We start from the raw sequence: 14,173 nt of genomic DNA on the forward strand, positions 1-14,173 counted from the left end.
CATATTTGTATTTTGATATTTGTCATCTAAAGCTTCCAAAAGTTTCACCTTCTTGTAGAAACAAAGAGACCCAAGACGACCACTCCAGCTGGACACAGAAAGAGGCACAGCATAAAGCTAAAATAAAATATCCTGCTAAAGCCAGGAAAAAGAGTAGGAAATGCAAGAGCACGAAGGTCTCAGCTGAGCTGCATAAGAAGCAAGATAATAAGAATGTGATAACTCCACGACCCTGGAGGAGCGTTGCACCAGAAATATACAGGCTGGCTGGCCAGGACAGGATACAAACACATCAAACAGCCAAGACAAAAGTCAGCACAGACACGTCAATGCACAGGGTAGCACATTGACAGGCGAGATCCTCACTGGGGATCCCAGAGGTGCGCGGACCCCTCAGCACTCTGGCAGGGGAAGGGGAGGAAGGATGCAGGTCCCAGCCTGCAGAGACCACCACCATCACGTTTCTAAAAGCAAAGGGAGAAACCTGGCAGACAGGCCTTCCTACCTGTGCCAGCAGCATGCCAGCACCCAACACCAACACAGACAATGGCACTGGAGTCAGTGGCTGCCCAGTGCGCCAGGAGCTGGCCAGGCCTCCAAGGCAGCCTCCTCCAGAGCAGGGCAGCATCCCACCTCCCTGGCTGGAGACCCAGGTATGCTGCCTCACTGCACAGCCTGTTTTGAGCGCTGGGGTACCACCTTGCACACCCCCTGAGTCCCCAGGGAGCCCCGTCCTGTGTGCCAGGTGACGTATTGGCCTGTGTTTCTGCCCAGAGTGGGGCAGGAAATGGCCAGGCAGAGTTATAGTTAGAGCCTGGCACAGTCTGTATTTAATTCCCTGGCAAACAAGGAAAATCCACATCACTAACACAAGGAAAGGGCGGCCAGTCCCTCTGGAGCTGAGAAAGCAGTCATCACAGCAGTCAGTGGGGAGGCCGCGCTCCAACACGAAGGGAGAGGAAGGAAAGAGAAAAAGGGTTTACTTTACACAAATGCCTATATGGGAGATAAGAGCAGATAACAAGAGAGCTGATGTGTGTTGCTTTTTATCTCAATCTACAGGACAGGAAAGGGACATGCTTGATTTACAGCTCCTTTCATCACTGCGTTGTCTGAAGTGGCAACAGGCAAGAAACCCAGCTGACCTCAAGGTGCTGCAGAAGCTGTCAGCTCCTGCTGTCACACACACAGGGACCAGGCAAACGTGTTTTGCCCAGGTAGCGCAGACCCTGCCCGGACATCCACCCTGCCTATGCTCCAACAAGGCACAGCTGCAGAGGAGGGATGATAAGTTTTAGTCCCAAACATCCCACAGAGGGTAGGGTGCAGCTATGGGCTATCATCATATAGAAGAGAAGATACCCCAGGATTCTGCTCTTCTGGAGAAAAACCTTCTGTTGGACCAGGCTCTATATTGTATGCAAAACCGGGGTGCAGCTATGGGCTATCATCATATAGGAGAGAAGATACCCCAGGATTCTGCTCTTCCGGAGAAAAACCTTCCGTTGGACCAGGCTCTATATTGTATGCAAAACCAAAGTAACATGAAAGTCCTTGACCTCAGAAAAGAGAAACGGCACTTCTCAAGGCCATACGTACCATCAGCATGTACATTGCAAACCCTGGCTGCTATCTTGTCTGCATAAACAAGAAAGTATTTACTTTCCTCATCATATAGCAGAAAGGAACAGGATCTGATGAGTGCACAGGAAACATCTTGCCCTGCCAACTCCTACCGGGAATTCTGCAGTATTCAGTTAGAGCATATTAAAAAAGTAGATGAGTTTGTGTATTATATGCGTATCACCCCTGAGCTCTTTAGGAAAAAAATACAGAGTTCAAGATACTCGCTTACAATGTTACATTTGTGGTCTAAAGGGGAATGCAGCATCTAGCCATGATTACAAATAGGAATCTGGGAGAAAGCACTATGTTTACAATCCCTGTGGACTCTTCAAAAACTTAACCTAGCTTCAAAGCACAACTTTGTATTAAGGCACCCTTATGGACTGCTTTCAAAAATGATAATGTCAGGGGCACAAAGCAAAGCTGGCAAACTGGAGGGAGCCAAACTATTAGGTATTTAAGACATGCAAGAGGCTGCCCTTACAAGACTGACCAGAGCAGCAGCAAAGAGCAGTACTAGAGAAGAGCTGAACAACTTTGAGAAGAAAGAGAAAGAGTTTTGCTTTTGGCAAATCAGAATGTCTGTCTACTCATCCCTCCTAATCGTATGCAAGTAACATAGCTGAGTTAATTTTCTTCTGCATAGCTGCAGGAAGTCAGTCAAAATGATTCAACGAAAAAATCCCCCTTTTTATCCATCTAGCCAAAGCTGTAAGGTGTTTTTTTGTCCTCCTGAGAGAAAGTCGGTAGTATTTCTTCCAGAACCACATTTGGAGAACCCACCCTTACGTTATTAGGGCTGACAGGCCACCTTCCAGAGCCCCCGTGCTCAGCCTTAGGTCAGTTGAACAAATGTAATGAAAAGTGCAGCAGTTGCTCCCATCCCCTGTTCATGCCCACCTAAAAGAAGAAAACATCTTCTGTCATAACAGTTCAGTGTCCTTGGTTTTGCACTGTCATCAGCTTCAGAGAGAGGGATAAATGAACAGAGCCCTGTCAGGATATCCTGTCATTCAGTTAGGAAGGGTTTATTCAGCTTTGCAGTGAAAACTTTCAGCAAAGACCCTCATTTTGGAATTTTTCCTGCCTGCAGGCAAGCTTCACATGCTGTATCATTCACTCATTGTCCTTCAGGAAGACCAGAGTCCTTTAAAACTATTTACCTAAGAATGCAGAAGAAGTAGCTTCTCTAACAAACAATCCTTTTACGTCAGAGTTTTAGTTGCTCTGTCTGGAGAGCTCTGAAGGAAAAAAAGTAAATGGAAAAAAATCCAGTTGTTTTATTCTTTTTGGCTTTTTTGGCAGCAGCAAAGCCATGTTTGACATCGCAAGTCCCAGACGAGGTAAGAAGCAGTTTTTTATTCATGTAATTAATTATTATGTGTCTGTATTACACTATGGGACGGGGGCTGTTTCACTGTTATAGAGAGGCTCGGTATCAGATACCATATCTAATAGAAGAAAAACCCACTTTAACAGTCACTGATGCTATATGACACTGAATTATAAACCAAGAGCTGTGTAATTCAGTCCTCTGAAGTAACAGAAATGCTTCTGTTTATTCCATATGAGAATTTGGCTCAAATGATGTTTCATGAGTACACTGAAAATGTCTCTAAGAAATTGCAAACATGGCAAAACATTCTAGCTGACTTAATCATCAAAAGCAACAAAAGAAAATCATTAGAATTTCTGATAATTCAGAATATGAAAGCAGAAATTTTTCAATAGTTAAAATTATCCATTACTAACCACAAGGACGAAAAGCTATTTCAGACAGGTGGGGAAAAAAATTGTAAAGAACTAGGCTATTGGAAGCAATGGTACAAAATTATAAACTTAAGTAAAAGATTTGTAGACTTTTGGGGAAGCATTTGGGGGTGCATTTGTTATGTACAAATCCTATGCATCTGTGGAATTTCACCAAATCTGTTTTTACCACCCTTGTAGAGAGGCAGAAAGTGTTGGGTTACAAATCTGAACCAGGAGTTCAACAGAGATATGCATTCATCTAAACTGTCTCATAACGTGAGGCTTTAAATCACTGCGATCTGCAGAAAAACCACTTGTGGAAGAGGAAACTAAAGGATGGGGAGAAATTGTAGAGCTGGGGGGGGGAAGAGGGAAGCCACTCATTTTAGTTCTGTTTTAAATGGAAAAACACTTTGAAAAGTACAAACAAGTACCGGGAAAGGTGTTATCTTATTCTGTCTCTAAAAAAATTGCTACTAACAAATCACCTTTCTTCCATTTTTCATAACAGCAAAAAATGAAAATGAGGAAATGGGATAAAGTGGAAATAACTCCACCATTTTTAGAAAAAATAGGTTTTATAGCTGGTGGTAGGGAAAAAAAAAATAACCTATTTTTGTTTGGATTTTATCTTTTCAAAATCTCTTTGAATTTTCTTGTTACAAGTTTATGATTCTTTAACACTAACAATACTGATTTGACTCAGTGGAAATACAGCCATTAAGGTGCCCGACTGCCTGTTTTTCCTGTGTTGTTTCTTTCTCTGGTGTGTGAGTCATCTCTCATTAAGGAGGGTCACTAAGGTGGCTGCACCGGTGCTGAGCACCAGGGTTTTGAAAGGCTTGAAGCATTCAAGCTCTCTCAAGTTGCTGCCTCGTAAGGTGGTTTTTGGATGGGAAGCAAGGTGCAGACACGCTCTGGTTTGAGTTGTGGGAGCCACCTTAGACTAGAAGCCCAAAGTGCCAGGTCAGTCCAGCGCCCCACCAGCGCCAGGCTCTGCCAAGAGAGCAGGGAGGCTGCTCAGTCTGCTACTTGCTTGCCACTACTTTGACAAGTGTCTGATTGAGCTGTATCCACATTATACCCACATCTGGAAAAAGATCTCATTTTTATTTCAAAGATGCCTGAAATGCATCTACCCAACGGTAGAAGTTTCACAACTCAAATGTAATTACCATATCTGAACATTGCCTAAATCAGGTTTCAACAGTTCATTTGTAAAGACTAAAATTTGAAGACTAAATAGGTGTTGAAATATACTTATAAACTGGATCATGACCACCAAGTGGAGTCCCTCAGAGCTCATGCAACTTAATCTCTTTATCAGTGTTTGTGATACATCCTCACAGTCTTCACTACCAAAGTGTGCTGCTCTCACAAACATTGAAGGAAGAATAACTAACAAGGGAAGAAAGCGCTGGGGTGAAGGCTTCATCCAGGATTATCAGGCTGTGACATATGTAGAAATTTTGCCCAAGGTGCCAGTGTACCCACCTAGGCCAACTGTGAGCTTCTGCAATGAGGTTGCAGCAGCCCACACATGCCCATAAGGTCTGGTGCTACCTGGACAGCACAGGGTTGCATGTGCACATATGTTGTTTGGGAATCCCTGGACAGAAATACTGGAGGGTACCCATTGAGCAACACATGACAGCTCTGCAATGGGCTCCATCCTTGGAAGTGATGGCTTGGAATAGACCCTGGATAACAAATTACCTGAAGCTCCTGCTGTGACACTGCTGCACAAACAGTTAATGATCAATTTGCTGAGGTGGGGGACAAAGAAGACCTTGCACAAGTCCCATTCATGTGCACAGGAATTGCCCAGACAGGCTGAGTCTGACACTCCCCATCCAGGAGGGCTATTGCCACACTGAGTAGGCTCCTCTGGAGGAGAGCTGGGGAATGACTCAAGAACTAGGAAACCAGAGTCATAGCAGGGAATTAAAGAAATGCTATTTCTTTAGGTGCACAAATAAAATTTACTTTAATCTCAGGCTGCAAGTATTCATAGGAAGGGAGTAGTAAACTCCTTAGCAGAATAGTTTCCTACCTGTCATGCAAATTACAGAAGAGCAAAGACTGGAGACTGAAGCAAAACCATCATAGACAAATTATGTCAGAAGCAACATACCATGGTTTGTTTCTCCACAAATGACCATTTCCAAATCAAATTAATGCTTTCTAAAAGATCATCTTGTTCAAACTAAATTTCATGCAAGAACCTCCATTATCTTGTATTATGCTGTTCTGGTATAATTGTCCTTCTTGCTTTATAACCTGGGAAACTACTTTAAATATCCACAGACAACTATTAACATATTTAAATATTTTCAAATGGATGATGCTGCTAGAACTGGTACCTACATAATGCATGTATGCATACACACGCACACAGTGGGCAGGTACAGTTTTTCAAGACAAACATTAAGCATTTCCTTAAGTTGCCCTGGCAATGGTTCAGATGTTGCCTTAATTGACTACTCGACTGCTTAATTAAAATCCCATTTATAGTTCACTTCAGTTCTACTGTGCCAGACAGGAAGCCTGCCGTGGTCAATATTGCTTGATTGGCTTAAAAACACCTAAATGGGTCCATACTTAGAGAACAGTGGACAAATGGTTATCTTGGAATAGAAAACGGAGCACTTCACAGTACTTCCTCTCCAAGGATGATGATTTCATTTCTCACTTTTTGTTGTTTTTTAAAGATCACATTTTACATTAGATCATTTCTCACTATTTGTGAATTATGAACTTACTTCTACAAATACTCACCAGGAAGAAAGAAGATGAAGCCAACATTAGATGGAGATCAGCAGGGACTTTTTGCTTTAAAATACATCTACTGTTTTAGTAGTAGGAAACAGACACCATTTTTGGCATATAGATATTTTTAGATCTGTTATTTCTACAATCACAAAATACAGAGCTACCACTGTGACAATACTGTAAGCCTTTTCTTCTTTTTGCCACTTTCTGAAGTCATTTGTCAGATTTTCATTCTTGAAACTCGGACCTCTACAGCAAGGGGTATGAGCCCTTGGCATGTGAGCTAGAGGACTACAGCCAGGTTTCCCAAGCTAAGCTGGTGCCTTCTGTGGCTTTCCCTAGGTCAAAAAAAAAAGAGGAAGCTGCACTCCTCAGTGTGCTCTAGTGGGGTCAGGCCTGTAACTTCTACCAGATTTCAGTACAAAGCTAGACATCATTCTTTTACACCAATTTGAAAATAACAGTCCTTTAGTTCAGTACGGTGGTGCTGATAATACAAAACCCGGCCTTTTGATATGATCAAAGGCTTTGTGCTGTGCTCTGTGTGCACAGAGCCATGAGCAACTTCCCCCACACCTTCTGTTTAGTTTTGCCATTGAATGGAAAAGGCACTTGCTGGCACTTGTCTTTCTCCATCCTGCTTTGGGTTTGCAAGGCAACTTCAGAACTAACACTCTATAAGGTAGGCTGATGCTGTCTTGGTAACCTGGCTTTTAAGTGTGCTGAAATTAGCATTTGTTGAGAAAGCATTTTTAGGAGAAATATGACACTTGGAGGAGTTTATCCTGCAGTGGTTGGACATATTTTGTGCAGACAAGACTGCTGCAAAGCCCTAATATGTGGTCTGTTACCTAGTTTAGCTCCAGAGCAGAGAACTCCAGCTGAACAGGATAGAGCTTGTGGCAGTGAGTGAAAGCAAAGCTGAGTTAAATGTAATTTTTAAAATCTTCTGTTACAGATGAAGAATCAATGTGATCAAAAGCTGCTCATTCGAATGAAAACTGAATGCGTGCCTTGCTCTTTAAACCTCAAAACCCAGTGCCCTGCTGGTTACACCAAAATTACCAATGGGACTGGGATACCAGACTGCAGGTATCTCTTCTGTCAGACCCCTTCTCTGTGAATAGGGTAACAATTTTAATTCATATTATGAAAGCTCTATTTCGTGCAATTTTCTTAAGGAACACTTATCATTGGCTTCGCCGACACCAGAACTCAAGTTCACTCAAGCTCAAGTACTTCAAGACTAAAGTTAATCAGCAAATGGTATAAGAGGAAAATAAACATTGCTATCAATGGCCTATCAGATTTTGTTTTGCGTGATATCATAAAATCAGTTCCCTGTTTATTCTGCATACTTTATATGAATGATATATAAAATCATATGATAAATATATATTATCATATAAATAATATTTATATATTATTTATCTCATATATCATCATATAAATCACAGATTTTTCAAACTGCTAGACTGGGGGGTGTCAAGGCTGAAGGGCAAGAAGAAATAACTCAAAACAAATTTGAAATCTTGTCTTTCAGATTTAAAAAAAAAAAGAAAAGCAGTATTTTATGGAAAATGTAATTATTTTTAACTTACTTAGCATTTAAAAAACCTAGATAGCAAGTAATTTTTAAAATACTATTTCAAATCAAAACCTAGAGAAAGCTGCTGTGCTTAGGATGCAGAAATGAAAAAAAAAATACACTATGCAAAAGTAACAGCTCCTAGGACCTTTTTAGACCTTGATGTACAATGTATGTTCTAATGAAGAAAAAAAGGCAGATCAATACAACTGAGCTTAAAGTGCTCTTGCCTGACACCAGAAGGAGAAGAAGAGGTTAAGAATTTCATTTTTCATTTCCCACAGGAGGCTTTTAAGCACTTTAAAGCAGCTCCAACTTCTTTTCCTCAGGTATTATCTAGAAATTAAAACCCACACACTTTCGTTCCCGGGATGTCGGCATCATTGTATGAAGGAATTTGAACAACCTGAGTGCTGCCAGGGACATTGGGGCCCAGACTGCATAGGTAAGCTTGCTTTTTTTTTTTTTTTTTTTTAAAAAAAAAAAAAGAGAGAGAGAATTTGATCAGAAGTAGAGCAGTGATTTTTATTTTTTTCAGAAAACATTGCCATGAGAAGATTGCTCCTCAGAGCTTATTATAGGAGCAGAAATAAACAGCAGTTTTCAGTCAAAACTTAGAGGATTTAGAGAAAAATGCATATTAAAAGCTTAATTCAAAAACAAAAAATAATGGAAAAATTCAGATAATTCGGTGAACCACCTTGGTTTTGAGATTTTCAAAATAAATCATTTCAGCCAATGCTTGCAAAATTACTTTTCATTTGAGGTGATGCGCATAACAGATACTAAAAATTAAAATTTTCAAACTGCAAGTTTAAATGTTTCATTTTACATCAAACTTACCCTCATCTGACTGACACATTTCCAAATCTCTTTCATTCTTTCCTCTTTGGTTTCAAGGAGGGTCTTTTCTTTCAGTTCAACTTGAAACAGTTTTTCCCTCCAAGTGTTTTGAGACTCCAGCAAATGCTAAAGGCCATGAGTGAAGCAGGGGTAATCAGGAGTGCCTTTCCTCCTGCTGCCCCTTCCTCACAAAAAGCCTAAATTACATCAAACCTCAAGCTACTGAGGTGGGCATCAAGACCCACAGAGGAAGTTTCCCTGTCCAGGCAGAGCATTTCCTTGTTTAAGTTAACAGTTAAGATAATGGGGTAAAGGTCTGGTTCAACATCTGTGAAGTCCTTTTGTCCATGAAATAGAAAAAAAATATATATATTTTAGTATGGCCCAAGCTATGATTTAAATATCAGTCATTTATCTACTACTGTAAAATAGTCAAATCCCAACTACAATTACAGCTACTGCTGTAGAAAAGACAGGTGAAGAGCTGCATAAATAGTGCGTGGTCCTCTCTTCTTCTGAAGGTAACGACTTGGGTGGTGGTTTACCATTTTTCCACCAAATGCAGCTTAAGTGCCTAGGAGGAGGAAGGCAATGCTGTACACGATTGTCATCCCAAACTTCATGGTGTTCTGGGAGGCCACACAAGGGGCATCGGTTTTATGAGGGGCAGAGCTCAATGACTGTCAGCCAGAGCCCTGCCTGCACTGCTGTGGGCAGTAGGCTGCAGAGGCGAGGAAGCCCTCTCTTCCTTCCAACAAATTTCCTGGCCCCAAAAAGCAAAGATTCAAGGTCTCAGCATTGTTTCTGCTGTCATTTGGAGGAAGAGAATAGCTCTTTGCCTTATCACAATCACTCTAAGAGCATACTGCGTGCCTTGAAATGTTTGGAGGAAAGCCGGTCCTTCCTGAGGCCAGAGAAAAATCACTGACTAGGGGTTTGCTTCATGTGTAGCATCTGAAGGCAATGACAAAATTAGGTCTTAAGTAGCACTCCGACTTCCTTAAATGATAGCACATGCTGAAACACAGTGTGATATTTTGTCCCCCTTCCTCCCCACGAAGCTCCCTGAGCCAACAAGCTGCACGCCCATCCCTATGTAAAAAGACATCAAGGAAAAGGGGAAAAGTACAGGAAAAAAAAAATCCAGTGTAAAAGAGCACAGCCTTTTAACACTGCCAGTATCATCCAACCACAGATGCCAGAGCTGGTGGAGCTCAGATGTCCCACATGTATCAACTGATGGGCTTCAGTGGGAGCTACTCCCTACCCCAGCTCTGAACAAACATTCACATGGCTCTGAAGAAAAGCCTGGGTACAAACTGAAAGGTGTTTGGTAGAGGCAACTGAGTAGAAAGCACTGTAACAGTAAAAAGGTGAAAAGGGGGGGAAAAAAGACAAGAGGAAAGAAAATAAACCTAAGTCTATGAAAATATATGTCCAAAATACTTCTTCTTTACAAGTTCTACCCACTGCTTTAGCATGCAGGGAGAGAGGGGAAAAGAAGTAATCCAACAGACTGCATTGGAAAACATTTGGGAAGTGCTGAATTAAACTGTATGAGACAAAAAAGCTGATCAATTTAAGTTCTTTTGGTTTGGTATAAAGATTTGGCCTTTGTTCTCTGACAGCTGTAAGAGCTAAACAAAAACATCTCTTTCTTACTACTTTTCAAAAAATATCCTCAATAAACACAAAGGTCTCGTTTCTCCCCGGCACTGGGGTGGTGGCAGGTGACAGGGCCAGGGTCTCTCCAGCATCCCCGCGCTGCCTCCTGTGGCCCCGCTGGCCAGGGGAAGAGCTTTATCTGCCTGACCAAACGTGTACAACAGCACGGTAATTTGCTAAACTTCCGATAAAGCTGTCCCTTGATGGTAGTATCAAATCAAGAGACAAGAGGTAGTGAAGATAAGGGGAAGTTTAATGAAGATACAACTGCAAAAGCCTGTTTTGTCAGCAATTTTAAAGCATTCTTTCCTAAAATTTATACCATAAACTGAGTTTTCTCATGATTTCTCTATCTCCACACAATCAATAAAAGCATTAGTGCAGGTAAAGTTGTTTCTACTCAGAGCAAACATTAAACAGTTTGCATCTGCGTCAGTCCTAAAGATGAGATTTAGCTATCATATGGTAGCCAGAAAATAAGATTCACTAAAAGCCACTTTAAAGATTAAAGTATATGCATTACTTTACCTCATTTCTGGTTATTTCATCTCAATTCTTAATAAATCTTTTTATTTCAGCATGTGTGATATAAACTGCACTAAAATTTTATCTTTTTGTTTTATTGTTTTTTTTCACAAGAATCTTACTCAGATCCAACAGACCTCACAGACTCATCATTAAGGAATAAATTAAGAAATACTATCAGACTGGTATAAAGCCAAAGCCTTCACTAAAATAGGTGTAGACATATACACATCCACTTATTTGCTCATCACTCTGTCCAAATCAAATTAATTTTCATTAGAACTTCCCCATCACTTAAACACTCTAAAACAGGATTAAGTTACCCATTGGGAGCATAAATCCAGTGCTGCCCATCTCCACCCACACAAAACAAAATGAGAATCTTTATAAGCAATAAATCTACCAGTAAGGTACAGCAGAGAACCTGTGAGGGCAGTAGGAGCTTGACACATTTAGATACCACCTGCATCAGTATTATGGTACATAATGGGAACTCCACTTATGGGAAGGAAGACCTTATGGAAGGGAGTTAATAAATCTTTTCCATGGAGAGGTTGCATAACTATAAAAAAATAATATCTCCAGAGGGGGAAAAACCTGACATAACAATCTGACTAAAAATTAATGTAATATGCATTTCCTATAGGCAACCTTTCAGTAAAAATTTGAATATCTAAAAATTTCAGAAAAAAATTAAACTATTTTAATTTGTAAATACAGTCATTGTTTCTTATCCTCTCCTGCTGGCCTGAAGCTTTTGATCAGGCTCTGTCTCAGCTGGTATACCCCTGCCTGTAATCATGATTTTAGCACCAGGGGATTTGAAGAGCATAGCACATCTCTGGCACACAAGTTTACCTAGTGATCATAGCACATTGGACAGAAGTGGGTTATGAGATCCCCAAATTTCAATTTCCAAGATCATTTCAATCAAATATCACAGTCTTAAAGAAAGTAGCAGGGAAAAGGAAAAAACTTTCCACATTAAGTAACTGCAATTTGTGAGGAAAAGAAAAAGGCTTATTTAGACTCTTAACTTAGCAATTTTCAATCAGAGTTGTATTAACATACAGAAGTGGTCGGGCAAACTCCTCTTGTATAAAAAAGCTAACAGTAGAGAATGTCTGCAGACAGAGGTGGGTCACAAGGGACAAAATCAATATGGTACTTTAGAATAAGAAAATTATTTTTTGTGCAATCCTTTGACTACAGTCACCTGCTTAAATTCCCAGACTAGAGAAGGTGATGGTCTCTGCTGAAGCAGATTCTAGTGAAGAGATTCAGAGAGCTGCAAAATAGCAGCAATCACTCAAGGTCCTTGCCTGGCACAAAATCTACAGCCTCTGAGGCTCTCAGCCCTAACATGCAAGGGGAGAATAAGGGTCAGAGCAAGCTGACTGATGGCTTAAACCTTGGCATTTCTAGCCTGTCCGGGAGGAGCTGCAGCACCTTGTAACAGGAGAGGACACTGCTCCCAGGGTATAAATGGAGATGGAACATGCACTTGTCAGGTATGTCCTTTCCTTTAAATGGAAAAATACAAAAATGTCATGTAAGCTCTGCTAAGAAATAATGCATATTACATTGTATAAATACATTAAAGGAAAGCATTTCAGAAATAGTAGAGGTGATCTGCTTGGAGTACATTTTTTTTTTTCACAGTTTGCACTGATCTTCACACTATTACTTCTACGGACTTGAGCATGTTCAGATTAAACTATTCAAGAGCTCTTCTATCTTGTTGTCCTGAAACAGGTGGCTTGAGTTCCTCTGCTTTTTAAAGTATGCTGTTACTTACAAGTTTTTACCCTAATTAGAAAGGACTTATACTTGGGGCTATACACTCAATATAATGCTCCTTTGCTGAGACTGCAATGTGTAGTGCTTTATAACTTCACCCAAAAAGATTTTTTTTTAAAAAAACAGCTAGAATTTTTTTCTACCTCCCCCTCTACTGGTTAATCTTTCCATTACATCAAAAGCACATCTTTTAGGGACATGCAAAAAAAAAGACACAGAGTAAGAGACAGTCAGTAAATACAACATAAGTATTTGGACATTAGGCTTGATTACTGTGCTTTATTGTTAACTTTGATATTCAGAACATCTGATTTGAAGTGTAAGAGCTAGAATATATATTTTTTTTTTAAGACGGGAAAAAAGTCATTCAAAAGACAATGTTTTCTAGATTGCAGTAGTCATCTCTGATTTGCTGAGTGAACCTTTCATGTTATTTTCTTTTGGCAGTTAGAGATGCCGTTTTCAGGTTGCTAAGCATATCTCTACCTATATAGAGATAGATAAGAGACTTGAGTTTTGATTTCCATTCTGTAATTCACAGAAAGGATTTGGTGGGACAGCCTGTGAAAAATGTGCTGAAGATAATTTGTTTGGTCCTCACTGCACATCAAGTAAGTTTGACCTTTCTTTATTGAAGTGGGGAAAAGAAGGGAATCATAGAAAAGTTTTGGTTGGAAAAGACCTTTAAGATCATTGAGTCCAACCATTAACCTAGCACTATGAAGTCCACCACTAACCCAAGTCCGTAAGCACCATATCTACACATCTTTAAAATACCTCCGGGGATGGTCCAGGGATGGTGACTCAACCACTTTCCTGGCCAGCCTGTTCCAATGCTTGACAACCCTTTCTGTAAAGACATTTTTCCCTAACATCCAATCTAAACCTCCCCTGTTGCAACTTGGCCATTTCCTCTTGTTCTGTCCCTTGTTGCTTGGGAGAAGGGGCTGAGACCCACCTCGCTAAAACCTTCTTTCAGGTGGTTGCAGAGACCAATTGAAAGCTGTATTCAGACACTAAGAAATCACAGTGAAATGGGTAGGAGAGTCTAAGGGTTTCTCATCAAAAGCTGCTGCCTGCTTCAGGGAACACAACAGGCAAAGAAAATAGGCAACTACTCAATTCCTCATTCACAGTGGGGCTGGATTCAGCTCAGGACTGTACAGACAACACTTGGTGTGGAGCTACCAAAAATATCTTAATTTTGTCTTGAATATCTCTGATATAACCAACAGTCAAATAAATTAGGAATTAGAATCACCTGTGTGTTCCAGCAGGTATGCCTCCCTGTTAGCCAATTATCACGTTATCCACTTTTCACCCTAAATTGTGGATTTGCTTTTATTTGATCTAAATATGGGAGATAGTAAGGTACTTAAAATATTGGGTGGAAACATATCAAATATATAATTTATAGTGGCTTACAGTATTTTGCTATTGTTTTTAAATACATCTACAAACTGGAAGTATATTAAGGCATGAAATAATCATGTGGCATTGAAATCAGTACATCTGATTTTAAAAAGGCCTTTTTGATTCAGGCCAAAAGTTCTTCTAGTCTAGTATCCGGTATTGGAGATCAATAGTTGATATCTAGGGAAA

The 14,173-nt window shown here is 40.4% G+C and overlaps 1 protein-coding gene across 1 annotated transcript in view; it reads left to right on the top strand.

Moving 5' to 3' along the window:
* Nucleotides 1–2,897: 2,897 nt before the first annotated feature.
* STAB2 (stabilin 2) overlaps nucleotides 2,898–14,173 on the top strand; it is a gene marked incomplete at its 5' end in the record, with an annotated part of 86,960 nt that continues 75,684 nt past the window's right edge. The window contains 5 exons of the mRNA XM_029087300.1: nucleotides 2,898–2,969; nucleotides 7,109–7,242; nucleotides 8,068–8,183; nucleotides 12,197–12,282; nucleotides 13,113–13,182. Of these exons, the coding sequence (XP_028943133.1) occupies nucleotides 2,898–2,969; nucleotides 7,109–7,242; nucleotides 8,068–8,183; nucleotides 12,197–12,282; nucleotides 13,113–13,182 (478 nt within the window). The remainder of the gene's footprint in view (nucleotides 2,970–7,108; nucleotides 7,243–8,067; nucleotides 8,184–12,196; nucleotides 12,283–13,112; nucleotides 13,183–14,173) is intronic.

Source organism: Antrostomus carolinensis, unplaced genomic scaffold (assembly GCF_000700745.2).
Source record: "Antrostomus carolinensis isolate BGI_N321 unplaced genomic scaffold, ASM70074v2 scaffold12061, whole genome shotgun sequence".
NCBI lineage: Eukaryota > Metazoa > Chordata > Aves > Caprimulgiformes > Caprimulgidae > Antrostomus > Antrostomus carolinensis.